We start from the raw sequence: 15,420 nt of genomic DNA on the forward strand, positions 1-15,420 counted from the left end.
ATATTAATTCTACACATATATTTATGTAATAATTTTACATAATTAGGTATCCTAATTAATTACAATTAGCGGAACCTGCCTGACCACCCATGCCGAAAGTATAGGGAATTTAATTTGCTAGCACTATATTTAACCCTATAACTTTCCAAGGCACCATAAAACCTGTACATGGGGGGTACTGTTTTACTCGGGAGACTTCGCTGAACACAAATATTAGTGTTTCAAAACAGTAAAATGTATTACAACCATGATATCGCCAGTAAAAGTTTTTTGAATTTTTCACGCACAAACAGCACTTACACGGACGATATTATTGCTGCAATACTTTTTACTGTTTTGAAACACAAATATTTGTGTTCAGCGAAGTCTCCCGAGTACAACAGTACCCCTCATGTACAGGTTTTATGGTGTTTTCAAAAATTACAGCGTCAAATATAAGGCTTGTGTTTAATTTTTTTCACATTAAAATTCGCCAGATTGCTTACGTTGCCTTTATGACCCTATGGTAGCCCAAGAATGAAAATTACCCCTATGATGGCATACCATTTGCAATAGTAGACAACCAAAGGTATTGCAAATGGGGTATGTCCAGTCTTTTTTAGTAGCCACTTAGTCACAAACACTGGACAAAATTGGCGTTTTTTGCATTTTTCACACACAAACAAATACTAACGCTAACTTTGGCCAGTGTTTGTGACCAAATGGCTACTAAAAAAGACTGGACATCCCTTATTTGCAATACCTTGGGTCGTCTACTATTGCAAATGGCATGCCATTATGGGTGTAAATTTATTTCCTGGGCTACTATACAGTCTCAAAGGCAACGTAACCAATCGGGCGAATTTCAATTTCAAATGTAACACGCTATATTTGACCCTGTAACTTCCCAAAACACCATAAAACCTGTACATAGGGGGTACTGTTTTACACGTAAGACTTTGCTGAATACAAATATGTGTATTTTATTGCAGTAAAAGCAAACAGTATTATGACATTGACAGTTAAAATGTCATGTAGAACGAAAAAAAAAAAAAAAATCTTATTTTCTCACATTTTTTTCATATTAAATTATGTTTCATAGCTAAATATTTGATATTAAATGAAAGCCCTGTTTCCCCTGAATAAAATGATATATAATAAGGGGGGGTGCATTTAATATGAAAGAGGTGAATTACGGTTGGACAGACATATAGCGCAAATGCCAGGTTTTGTTTACGTTTTGTTTCGTTCACAACTTGTACATTTGGCTGCGGTGTTAAGGGGTTAAGTCCTAAGGTTAGGGATGAAAGTACTAATTGCATTTTATTTTTATGACCCATATTATGACTGAAACCAATAAATTGTACTTCATGCAGTATCAAACAGAGGTTGATGCAATCTGCACTTTTATAAATTAACATACACAAACTCAGCTGTTAATTAGACAGCTGGTCCTATTAATTTCTTGTTTGGTTAGGACAGTGGAGCAAAACAAAAGAGGCAGGCCTTATAAAAAGACTTTTCAGTGAGTTGTATCACAGAAAGTCACAGAAAGCCTGTGCTGGAAAAAGAGGGTAGGGCATGTAGAAGATGCTGGTACTTGATATGCAGCTATTGAAAGTCAAGATTCCAAAGGAAACATGCAAGACAAATTGATGGTAAACTGGTATTTTTTTTAAAGATTGTTCCTTGAATAAAGAGTCAATCACACCGGTTCAAAGCGTAGAAATAGTGGTAACTGTGATTGTAATGAGGGTTGATTGAGGGAGGGTATTATTGTGTGTCAGAGTGAGAGCATAGAAAAAGAAAAAAAACCTTGGATAAAAACACACACAAAAATGCATATTTATTAAAAACGTACTTATTTAAAATCCAATATCTCCAACAGCACAGTAACATTTTAAGCTCCAGGACAGGATCTGTGCATGGTACACTCATTTCTGGAGGACACGTTAGTCAGGTCCTCTGAGACCTGATGTGTCATTTGCGCTGACAGACTCAAGACAAGCACTGTCAATGATATTTCAGCATCTGCTGGAACTGTCTTGTTATCTATGAAACAATTTGGCTTCCTGTCATTGTGTCAATATAAATCAATGAGCCCCTCCCTCACATAGTTTTGACCCTCATGCACATTGTCCTCCGACATGAAACAACAGACAGTCCAAATGAGTGAGGTAAAATGAGCAAATTGACAGGGAAGACATTCATAAATTGTGTAAAACTTTGCTCTGTGCATCTCCGCATGACATTTGCATCTCGCCTTTACAAAAGATGGTATAGGATAATCCACCCACCTCTACTTGTTGGAGGATGTACAGTCTCTGGTGTAATGGGTCAGTGCAAATATTTCTTATACTCACTGTCCTCTGGGAAAGGATGATCAAAATACTTTCACATGTTTTTGCTAGTAGATAGACCATTGGATATGGACTGGTTAATTTAGGTATTAGCTGGTTGTTTAATTGGGCCAATTCTCAAAATATAGTTTAGAAAATGTAAACAATTTCATCCAGCTAAATTAATTTCAGCTTGATTTCATAGAATTTCACTGTGAGCCATTGCATTGAGTCAAATGGGTCCCACTCGTGGCATTCATTGGAAAATATTTCCATCCAAAAGAAACGCAACAAAATGCCTTAATTCTGCCTTTCTGTTTAGAATTCATTACAGTTGAATGGATAGTGAACAAATAAATGTATTGGTCAGGAAATGTCACCCCATGGGTCATGGACAAGGAAGTAACTCTTAGCACATTTGATCTTATATAAAGCACTTACCTCCTCCCACTGATGTATGTATCGGATAAGTCTGGAAAGTCGGAGCAACCTCAACAGACTGAGGATCTTGGTGAACCTAACAATCCGAAGAGCACGGGCCGTCTTGTACACTTCTGAGTCAATGCCCTTTTCCACAATGAGGAAAATATAATCCACAGGGATGGAGGACACAAAATCAACTACAAACCATGTGCGCAAGTATTTACGTTTGATTTTCTGTGGATCAAGGATGATCTCAGTGTTGTCCTCAAAAACAATGCCTGTGCGGAAATTGAGCACTAGGTCCATGAGGAAGAAAGTGTCTGACACCACATTAAACACAATCCATGGTGTGGTGGTTTCGTCCTTAAAAAATGTGATCCCCACAGGGATGATTATCAGGTTTCCCACCATGAAGAGCAGCATTGTGAAGTCCCAGTAGAACCTAGGAGGGTGCAAGAGCATAGTGAGTTAGGCAGGCATTTAACCATTAAATATAAAATCATTACTATGGTCAACATTTATTTATGTTTTGTAAGTAACAAATTTGGCCTCAAAGGAATAAGAAAACATAGTGTGAGATATACGGAAACAAAAACATTCCTGTAGATTCTGAGAGCCTGGCATACAAACTGTGACTTTAGAAGATTAATCAACCATCTATAGTGTTTTCCCCAATTAAATTCTTATAGCAATTCTAGCCCCTAAAACATCTCTTCACTGATCTGTAGGTATGGATCAGTGTTTGTCTCCACTCTGCCCTTCTCCTGTCAGCTGCTCGCACCCATACGGCCAACTCACGCTTGCAGGTCTTCTCCTGGGCAGCTTTCCTTTGGAATAGCCTGCCTACCACCATCAGACTCTCCTATAGTCTTCAGGAAACTTATGGCCTCCCAGAGTAAACTCACATGTCCCTTGCTCTCTCCTAAAAGGCAGCACTCTACTCTCTCCTCCAGCTCTTCTTCACTCCCACCTTTGATTGCCATCTCTTGTCCTGTCCTATTGTGTTTTATACCCCCACCTCCTCAAGCTCGTTTGAGCAGGGTCCTGTTCAACCTATTGTTCCTGTAAGTTTTTGTAATTGTCTAATTTATTGTTAAATCTCTCCCTCTCATACTATTGTAAAGAGCTACAGAATATGTTGGTACTATATAAATGCCAATAATATAATAATATAAAAGAATTATCATACTTTAATGAAAAGCAACAATAGTGAGGTGTCTGGGTTGATGTGCATGAAAATTTAAAGAAGGAAGATCATTCCAGGACTTGTAGAGCATAAAAGGATAAAGAACACCTGACAATACCTACCTTCAAAGCAACCAAAAAGCACTTATTAAGCAGGTCCTCCCACCAAAGGCAGACCATGAAGTGAGCAGCGTTTCAGTGCTCTCTGCAGTGTCTTAATTTAAAGGAATAATCCAACAACCATGATCACGTCAGTGATTTGAAGTGGTCATGGTGGTAGAAGTATGTATGTGCCGTATTTCCTCGAAATCCTGCACATACTGAGTTATTGTTAATTGTGTGGCGGGCGCTACTTGCACACCAGACACATGAGACATTGGCTGCCCAAGCTGCCTAATGTCAATTATATGTATAAAAAATGTCTGTCGTCAGTGCACACTGTGCGCTGCCAACAGAAAAATTCTTCACCTTGCAGGCACTCTACAAGACTGATTCACCCTCGATCTCTCCAATGTGTGCTCCCTGCCACCTCCCTCTTTTCCATACAGTTTAAAAAAAAAAAAAAAAAAAAACTACCTCCATTCTCCTCCACACTCCCTCCTGCAAATCAAGGAAGGCCTTATTCATAGTGACCCATAAAGCATATTTCACAGTAATAAGGTCCTCCTCCTCAAAAGGGTTGGAGGTTGGAGTAACCATTTAATGATGTGCTCGTACTATGCTCTTTGTGGACACCAGGGGAAAAAGTCTGAAATCGGGACTGTCCTGCTTAAATATAACCATTACCTGCAAAAATGCTCCCATGCAGATGGAATGCTGCTGAAAGTAGTTTTGTACCCATAAGATTTCCTACAATACAACTACCGGTATATGTTACGTTCTTAACGCAGAACTCTCTCCTTAGTCAAACAAAAATATTTTAACTCACACATAAGCCTTTTTCATTTCTTCTTACATTGCCAAGCAGTGCTCCCGTCTTACATTAACCATCCAAATGTCTGCTTTTACTTTACAGACAAATGATGAAACAAATCTCTCCCCGTAGCACACACAATGCTTCATCCCTATTTTATTTTTTATTTTTTTTACTCGAGATTCCTTCTCCTTGGCACTTAATAGGATTTTGCACTTTATCATCCCTTTGAACCTATTTGCACAGCCCCTTTCATTTTCCTATCTTCCACTTTACAGTTTTTCCACACACTTATTTTTTAATTTAACCACTTTAACTAAATATAGACATCACCCTGCCATAATGTGTGCTCTCCGAACTCATCTGGGGTTATATCTGAAATTATTGGCCTGTTCACTTCTCCTTTACATATTTATACCCTTATTTGCACAAAAACATTCCTTACTCCATGAGCCATTATTTATCTCTATTTTTCCTTTTTCTTTTGTTATTTTTTTTTTAGTTCACAAATAGGTTGCAATCAAAGCATTATTTAAAAAAAAAAAAAAAAGTAAAATTGGTTATCTTTTGTACAAGTTTTTCTGCCAGTGTCAGATTGCCAGGTTTTCAAAGACAGTTAGAGGGATTCTATAGTGTATTCCTAACACTGAAGTGCACTCTGGTCCCCTTCTCCCTTGTGTTAAAAATAAATTTACAGAGAAGGAGGTAAAAACATTTTTTACAGTACCGTGTATACTCGAGTATAAGTAGAGTTTTTCGGCACATTTTTTGTGCTGAAAAACCTCAACTCGACTTATACTCGAGTTAATGTCTGTATTATGGCAACTTACATTGCCATAATACAGACAAGGGGCTGTTGTGGGCTGGCAGAGAGCGTTTACTTAACTTTCCTGCAGCTCCTGTCATCTCCCTTCTCCTCCGCGCGGTCCGGTCAGCTCCCCTGTCAGTCTCGCAAGAGCTGCGGGGTCAGAGCGTTGCCACGGATTACCGTGGCAACGCTCCGCGCAGCCGCGAGACTTACAGTGGGAGCTGACAGGGTAGCTGACCAGACCGGTGCGGAGGAGAAGGGAGATGACAGGAGCTGCAGGAGAGGTAAGTAACAGCTCGCTGCCAGCCCCCTCCTACACAGCCCATCCACTGGACCACCAGGGAATGAGAGCCCCCCTCCCTGGCCAGCTAACAAGCAGGGAGGGGGGATGAATAAAAATAAATCAAAATGTAAATAATAATAAAATATTAATAATATTTAAAAATAATAATAAGAATAAAAAAATATTACTAATATAACAAAAAAAATAATATTAAAATAATAATAATTAAAAAATAATAATACAAATGCCCACCCCCCACCAAGGCTCTGCATCACATACACAAACAAACACTGCATCATACACACACACACTACACTCATACACACACACACACTGCACTCATTATATACACACACTGTAAATAAATATTCAATTAATGTCATTTTGGGGGGATATAATTTTATTTAGGAATTTACCAGTAGCTGCTGCATTTCCCACCCTAGTCTTATACTCGAGTCAATAAGTTTTCCCAGTTTTTTGGGGTAAAATTAGGGGTCTCGACTTATATTCGAGTATATACGGTGTCATATCTGATTTTAAATTAAACCATTTTAATTGTATTGTTTCAAAACCATTTCAAAGTAATTTTCCCACAATTCTCACCTTCCTCCTGCTGCTTCATTTGGCGTTCGAATGCCGACGAAACTACCGAATTTTGTCCTAAAAGACTGCCAAGCAAGCTAAGTACTGTTCATATATCTCCCCCAAGCACCGAGGCTTACCTCTGCCGAATGCTGTATGTGTAAGACTCAATTCTTAAATGCCATACATACTCTAAACCACATGAATTCATAGGTTGTGAACTGGAAAGCATGGTGTGACAAAACAAAAAGTGATTAGGAAAAAGAAGGGAAGGGGAAACAGGAGAAGGGAAAGTAAATTGATGAATTAACTAGGAAGGGAAAAAGACAAGGAGGGTAGACAGATATTTGCTGTTTTTTTCTTTATTGTTTTCTATTTCCTTCCTTCTGTGTACACCTCTGTATATTCCTATCAAATTACATTTTCTGAACCTTCAGCAGCATTGTGCAGGGAAAGGATGAGGTAAAAGAGGGGAATATTTATTATCTGCTATAAAAAAAAGAGATTATATAAAATAGGAAAGAGGGAGGAAGGAAATTTGCACAAAATAGCCTTGTAAAAAGAAAAGTAAAAAAGTAAAAATAAAAAAAAGAGAGAGAGAAAGAAAAGGGGAAGAGAATTTTTTTTTTTTTTTTTAAAGCTTTCTTCACCAAAAAGAGAAATTAGGAAGCGCAGTGACTGCTTCAGCAATTCCTCCCAAAAGGGGGTAGGAGCCGTCTCAGAAAATTATGATGAGTAAAGGCAAAGAAGAGAGAAAATGGCTACGTAAAAAGTACAAGAACCCAAACAACAACAAAAAGATTTTAAAAAGGGAGAAAAAAAAACAGAGAAAAGACTCTTTAATCTCACCCCAAGCTATAACCACCAATCTTGGTTAGCAAATAACGCTCAAGCGGGTGAAGAGACAGAACCACAGTTAGTAACAAGTGAAAGTAACTTACAGAAAGATGGCTCCTATGAACAGCTATGCATACATCTAGACAAACAATTCACCAAATTGAGAGAAGAAATACAAACTAGCACATCAGATATAAAAAAGGAACTGGCATTCCTGAGTCCTCATATACAACACAAGGAGGAAAAACTAGAAACATTGGAATATCTGAGAAAGACTTATCAAAATGAACATTAAGTGCTGGAAAATAAATTAACCGAATTAGAAAACAAGTTAGCAGATTCGGAAGATAGATCACAACAAAATTATCTCGGGATAAAAAGAATACCTGCAGAAATCTCATTAGGAAATCTTGAAAAGTACCTGGAAGAATTGTTAAAATCCATAAATATTGGGGGGCGGGGCCGGACCGCCATGCTAACCGGTCGCATGGAGGAGAGGCTCCGGAGAAACCGGGCCCTTTAAGCTACCTACAGCGGGATTTTGTACACAAAACGGGCCTACACGACACCCCATATATGTGGGAGCGGTGGCAGACCCCGAGATCGGGAGTTCTGGTCCTCTGAAGGGGGCGCGGAGCTTCGAGGGCTGCGGCCTACCCGGAATGGGAGCGCGGTGGACGGCCGCTGCTGCGTCTTCCTCCCCGGCTGCCACAGACTGTCAGATTTGCTTGCCGGCCCTGCTTTCCCCCCCTTTGGACCGGGGGGGTCATCCCGGTCCCCGCTGAGGGGAGCCTGAGACGGGTGGGGGCTGAGGCGCACGGGACCATCGACCGGCCCCACAAAATGGCGACGGCAGACAGCTCATCATTATCTGCTCCTGCACCATGGAGCCCCCTTGAACCGCGGGCACAGCATCTGCCCTGCCGGAGAGCTTCAAGCACAAGAAAACCGTGGAAATACTCACCGCGGTCTGGGAGAGTGAGAGACCCCCGACCCGCACTGGTTGTTCCTTGGTGGGGCCGAGTGCAGAAGGCGCGGAATGAAAGTGTGCTGCAGCGTGTAACAGCCAAGCAGACCTACACGACTTCCAGCGCTGCACCCCCTGGACCTCAAAGCCTGACATGGGGTGACTTACCACACACATATGAGCACCTGCAAAGCTGAACTGCCATGGTGATGGATCAGTACCCGAGTGGAGGAAGTTATACATGCCAGCATAGAGACTCTCACAACACCACAGGACACTGACTAAACAAGAGGAGCTGTAGGTTTACATCAGCTACCTAAGAGCAGCTACCTATTTACCTCTTGCCACCTAAACAGCGCCTAACATCCACCGTAGCCATACTATTACATTATTATGTCTACTGTTAATACCTAATAATACAGGAATGCACTCAGCCCCGGTGGCCGCCCGACTACCTACGACTGGCAGCGGTAATATCGAAGTTCAACTGTGTAGTACTCTTGAAAGCCCACATTTACTTAAGTTAAAAATATATATTTTATGCCGTAAGCTAGTAGACCTCATCGTGACCCATTGCATTTGATATGATAACTCAGCCTGCGCTAAACTTGACATCTGTAACCTGCATTACGCTAGTTTCTGGAGGAGCATGTAACCTAAGGCGATTAAGCTATAACTGCGTGACTGTACAATGCCCTAGCCTGTTATATTAATTTTCTGTTCTCTTGCTTACACCCACCGTAGCACATTCACAACTATGCTCATGACATAACCTTGTGTAGTCAGACTCTGGGATAGGTATGATTAGCCCAACTCTGTAATGTATAGTCCTAGCCTGACAGTTCCTATCAATGTGACTACTAGGTGGAGCCCATCTGCGAGCCAAGCTATTGTTTCTCTTTGCTTTCTATGAAACTTAAGATATAATCCTGTTCATTTTCCTGTTTCAAAAAAAAAAAATAGTGCAATGTTTTTCTATAATGCCATGTGATTAAATGTGAATACAAACTTGGTTGCACCGGCTGTTGTGGCAGTGCAAACCCACATGTTTAAACTATGCACAACAAAAATAAAGAATAAAAAAAAAAAAAAAAAAAAAATCCATAAATATTGACTGGGATGTCAAGATACCAATGATGGAGAGATGTCATAGAGTTTATAAGCCAAAAGGCCTCTCAGAAAATTTACCTAGAGACGCATTGATTTGTTGTACGACATTCAAACTTAAGTCACAAATCATAAACACGCTAAGAGGCAACAAACCTATAGGGAAATATGAAGCATTGAAAATCTTCCAAGACATCTCGTGGTCAACCAGACAAAATAGAAAAGCTTACTCAGACCATACAACAATATTAAGAACTAATAAGATCAAATATTGGTGGGGCTTTCCCATAAAAAATGTTGTTCTTTCTGAGGGTAAAACTAAAGTTTTTACCTCAGAAGAGAATTTAAAAAAAATGAGTGCAGGCAAACCTTATTGAAAAAGAAAGGGGAAGAAAATAATATTTCAAGGAGGAAGTAGGATAATAGTACAGGCAAACAAAACGAGCCAAAAGTATAGTAGGAATAACCTAGATACAAAGGGCAATAAAGAGATAATGGCAATAATTTCATAAGGTAAAGCTTACAATCTTATAAGAAGGTTCAATATGAGCAGGGAATACAATAATAATTAAAGAGTAAATGGGAGATTAAGTTTAGTTTAAAGAGAAGTATGCACTTATAAGCCACAGAGATGAATGCAAGATTTTTTTAAAGACAGGACCAGTTGGAAGATCCCTTCTCCTTGGCCCGGTCTTCTTGCTATGTTTTTGTTTTTTATATGTTATTTTTCTTCCATCCTCTCTGATGCCTCTCTCTTATTGGTGGCTCTCTGGTCCTCTCCTGTTTCCACTCCTGCCCTACTGTTTGAGGCAGAGGGGAGTAGAGTGGGAGTCCCGAGCAGCGAGGATTAGGTTTAAACAACCTCCTTGGCTTGAACACAACGACTCCTTGCGAGAACTCTCACTCAGCCAAGCATCCTACAAGATAAGTGGGAACCTTTTTTCCTACTCAAGTTATGGGGTTGCTTTACTCTGGTCTTTGTGTGACGTGGTGGTCACGCCACACAAACTTCTCAAAAGGTGTTTCCCAATATTATTTGTTATTATTTGTTTTCTATCTGGATAAAGCTGGAGAGAGAGAGAGCGAGAGAGGTCCAAACACTGTGGGAGGGAGTTAAATTAGGTTAATATCACTGAATGCCCGGGGAATTAATTCCCCCGTGAAGAGAACATTATTGCTAGAGTTACTGAAAAAACACCAGGTTCAAATTTGCTCCATTCGGGAAACCCATTGGACAACTGCAGATAGGAAGAAGACGAATACAAAAATGTTTCCAATAATTATTAAATTATTCCAATAAAAGGAGTGTCCTTTATGTTCTCTAGAAATGTATCGCTTAAAATTAACTATTAAGAATTGTCTTGTCTGATATTTTGGAAGAATGGTCTCAATTTAAGAAAAAGCTGGGAATCTTGGATAAATGTGCAATGACTTCTCCATTAGAAATTTTGGAATACAATATTATAGATTTCCAGCTGCCTCTAAGCCTTCAAAATTTTTTTTTAGAATTCAAGATTTATATCTTAAAAATAAGCTTAAATCTTTTAGGCAACTCCAAAAAGAGTATGGTAGCTCGATCAATGAGAATTTTTCCATAATTAGAATAAACTATTATCTAAGTTCCAATCTGATTACAAATCTGGAAAACAAAACAAAAGATCAATTCGACAAATTAATAAATAGCAACTCTAACAAAAAAAATTGTTACAACAAAAAAGCCTGGTACAACATGTTAGAATTTAGTCTACCTACAATAAAATATAACGCTTTAGAGGCATGGGGTAAGGAATTGCCAACCCAAATAGATAAGGAACAATGGTGGGATAGTTGGATTCAAATAGGAAAGATTAGTCATTGCCTCTCACTACAGGAACTTCATTTTAAAATTGTGTATAGGGGGCATTTATATCCAGTGAAATTACAGAAATGTAATCCTACTGCAAACACAATATGCTGTAAATGTAATAAGAAGACAGGGAATCTATTTCATATGTGGTGGTCCTGTAAGAATATTACGAGTACTTGGCGGAAAATATTTGCCTAAATTTCAGAACTGACAGAAACAACAATTCAAATTTCACCAGAAACAGCCCTATTCCATTTAGGTTTGGACAATCTTGATTTTTCCAACAAAGCCTTGACAATACAAATATTACTCGCGATGAAGATTGTCATAGCAAGTCAGTGGAAAAGTCAAGAAGTAATTCAGTGGTCCAGGGTTATAAGTCAGATTTCTCACCAAAGCTTAATGGAAAAAGGGTATTACCTAGCTAGACAGAAACAATTCATATATAACAGAATCTGGAATAAATGGCTAACTAAACAAAATCAGTGCAAAAACGTATTATGCCCCGATATATATTTATATTACTTAGAGAGGATCTCCATGCCAAAAGGAAGGAAAAAAGAAAAGAAAAATCTTGAATTAGTGTATTTTTGAGTACCACTGAAGTAACAACGAGGATATAATTCCCAGATTTTACTAGTAACATGACGTAAAGTCATGATTTTATTAAAGACACGGAGGCGAGTATTATGCATAACTCTTTCTTTATTTCCTCAGCAGCAAAGATAGAGGAATATAAATATTATCAAAATGAAAAGAAAAAACTGTATAGGCACATAGGCAACCAATCACAGAATAGAGGAAGTAACTATATAAGTCCTGTGTCTCCCACAATCCCCCTCTTTCTTGCGAAACCGAAGACCAGGTAAGATGAACGATGTCCCACTTGACCGAAACAGGAAAACGGGAACAAAGCGATAACTTCAAGCTAAAAAAGATAGAGAAATATGGTAATTTCCAAACTCAAAACTGTAGACTTACCACATATAACCATTGGGAGTCACAGCCTAATTAAATTCTGAAATAGAAATAAAACATAATTAGTAATCCAGAATAAACATATAAACTGTACAAAAATGATCGAAATATTGTCAGGGTACCTGAAGTCTCTACCTCCAAGAGAGGTAGAGACTTAGACGTCTATCCGCCCGGACGGGCTGTTTCCTCTGTTCCTCGCGGTCCACCCGGTCACGTAAACGCCGGCCGCGAGGGAGTCATTTCCTTTTGTAGCAGGACGTCCGGAAACCGACGTCATGACGCCAACCCGGAACGACCTGTCACTCAATCCTTTAGAGACTAATCAGATCTCGTCGGAGGCGTGTCTATCCTTCCGAGCTAGGGTATTTAAACTTGCTTCTCCCATTTGCTCATTGCCCTGTCGTGGTTCTAGCCTGCCTAGTCACACAGTGCTCTGGTATTTTCAGTTATCCCTTTGGTTCCGACCCGGCTTGTTTGACTTACTCTGTTTACCTCTGTTATCCTTGACCCGGCTTGTTCCTCGCTTACCTGTCCTCTCGTTCCCTCGACCTCGGCTTGTCTCTGACCATTCTCTATACTCTCCGTACGTTAGTCCGGCCATTCTAAGGTCCGGTATACGTATCCTGTACCTGTTTGTACTCTGCGTGTTGGATCCCTGTCCCGATCCTGACAAATATAGACCAATTGTAACATACCTGAAGGGTTCCAAAGCATCTCACATCCCATATCCACACCGGGAGGGTGGGAGGGAATAATACTCGCCTCCGTGTCTTTAATAAAATCATGACTTTATGTCATGTTACTAGTAAAATCTGGGAATTTTATTAAAGACACAGAGGCTCATATTATGCAAGTTCAAAGCTGTGCAATCACCCGAGATGCGATGTGTTCAATTGGTCTGAAATAGAATTCTCGAAAGGTCGATTCTCGAGACCAATCTGCCGCCCGCATAATGTCCTCCATACGACAACCGACCGTAGATGCTTTCGAAGCCATCGCGCCCCTCACAGAGTGAGGCGTGAACACCGAGGTGTCTATACCCGCCGAAGACAATAGCCATCGTAACCAGCGTCCCAGGGTAGGTGTCGAAACCGGACGGTGGGGCGATTTAAAGGATATGAACAAAGCATGTAGCTCGGATGAACGTAGGGGACGTGTAACATCCAGGTAAACTTTGATGCAATCCACCGGGCAGAGCGCCGGACAACCAGAAAACCTAGCGTATGTAAACGACTTGGATGCGGATTTAGTCCTTCTGGATATGTCAAAAGTAACGTCTTCCGGAGTAAAGGCAATGGCGTCCCAATCCAGGGCCCTGACGTCGGAGACCCTCTTACAAGAAATCAAACAGAGTAACATCACTAGTTTGGATGACAACTGCTTAAGAGTCAGATCCTGGTTAGGATACCACGATGATAGGAACTGCAACACAATGTTGACATCCCAAAAGGCAGAAAAACGAGGCCGAGGGGGACGAGTAAGTAGAATACCCTTAAGAAGGCGACACACAAAAGGATGTCTGCCAACAGGGGAACCGTCTAATCCCCTATGACCGGCCGAAATGGCCGATCGGAAAAGGTTGATCGTGCGATAAGCCTTGCCCGAGTCGAACAGGAACGTGAGGAATTCCAGGATCAAATGTAGAGGGGCAGATACGGGATCCATTGCCCGTTCCATGCACCAACCAGACCACGATCTCCATGAAGCTCGGTAAGCTGCTCGTGTACCCGGAGCCCAGGTGTTATCGAGGAGCATGAGAGTTGATCGCGGAACGTCTGGGACAACCCAAGGTCCCCTGAAAGGAACCACGCCATCAGGGGTAACTGGTGTCGTAACACTAGTTCGTGTGAGTTCCCATCCGGATCCAGAAGGAGTTCCGGGAAGACCGGTAACAATCGAGGGTAGTCTATCGACAATTCCATTAACCGAGGGAACCATGGTCGAGACCTCCATAGAGGGGTGACAAGTGCCAGACAGCAGTTGTGCCTGGTAGCGAAGGAAAGCATTGAGAGGGCGAAGATTTATCACGGGGCAAACTCCACCCCCTTTCTTTGGTTCTAGGAACAAGTTGCTTGTAAAGCCTCTTGCGGCGAACGGCAGTTCCTCTATTGCGCCCTTGGACAACATTTCCACGACTTCCGCGGAAATCATCTCGTCCTGATCTGGTGGACGAGACAGTTCTCTGGGGGGACAAAACTGAACAGGCATAGAAACGAACTCTAGGTGATATCCCCTTACACATTGTAGTACCCAAGCATCTGAGGTCAGTGCCACCCACCTGTGGTAAAACAAGGCTAGCCTCCCTGCTACCCGAACCTGAATGGGAGGGGAAGAAAGGGTACTCACCGTGAGGACGTCTGTTTGGAGCGCCACTGCGGGGGTATCTGGAACCCCAAGCTCTGCCTCTGGCTGGGAAGAAGGTGGGGGCTCTCGGGTCTTGGAAGCCTCGTGATGGAAAAAAGGAACCTCTGGGTGCTCGGAACGAGCCTCTGTAACCGAGGCCGGGTGGACGGTTCCTGCTACGCCCGGCCCCTCAGAAAACCTTGGGTGCGAACATGCGCTTCATATTCGCCTGCGCTTTATCAATTGCCGTAAAGGTCTTTACATAGGAACCCATGTCTTTTACGAAGGAGGACCCGAACAGTAAGCCCTCCTCAGTCGGGTCAGGTTCTGTCACTGTCATAGCGGCCAGCTTAGGGTCGATCTTTAGGAGGATCGCCTTACGCCTCTCGGAGGACATAGCTGTATTAGCATTGCCCAGTAGGCATATAGCCCGTTGGACCTATCCAATGGCCACATCCATATCCAAAACTGAGTCCCCAGTTCTGGCAGCATCGAGAAGCTCGTATAGCTTCGATAGGGGCCCTAGAGTATCCAGGATCTTGTCCTGGCTCCCTTTAAGGGAGTGGTCAAGGCCCTTCTTGGGCTTCCAGCCCGACTTGTTGAGGAATTGGGCAATCTAGGGGTCAATATCTGGGGTTCTGCTGGCAGCGCCCGGGAGGGAAGGTCTCGGGCATTCGGCACGCAGTTTATTGCGGCCTTCTTTAGAGAGTGGGGTGCGAATACGCTTAGCCACATACTGGGCAATATGGTCTGGGGGAACCCACTCAGCGGACCTGGGGTGTCGCAGGTCGTCTGGGTCGAACAGGGGGTTACACTGTGGGTCAAGAATC

At 41.6% G+C, this 15,420-nt stretch overlaps 1 protein-coding gene across 2 annotated transcripts in view; it reads right to left on the reverse strand.

Moving 5' to 3' along the window:
• HCN2 (hyperpolarization activated cyclic nucleotide gated potassium and sodium channel 2) overlaps positions 1 to 15,420 on the reverse strand; it is a 138,896-nt gene that overhangs the window by 63,809 nt on the left and 59,667 nt on the right. For both annotated transcript variants that reach the window (XM_063455497.1, XM_063455496.1), the window contains exon 2: positions 2,760 to 3,183. In XM_063455497.1, coding sequence (XP_063311567.1) covers positions 2,760 to 3,183 — 424 coding nt within the window. The remainder of the gene's footprint in view (positions 1 to 2,759; positions 3,184 to 15,420) is intronic.

The sequence above is a fragment of the Pelobates fuscus genome, chromosome 5, assembly GCF_036172605.1.
Source record: "Pelobates fuscus isolate aPelFus1 chromosome 5, aPelFus1.pri, whole genome shotgun sequence".
Taxonomy (NCBI): Eukaryota; Metazoa; Chordata; class Amphibia; order Anura; family Pelobatidae; genus Pelobates; species Pelobates fuscus.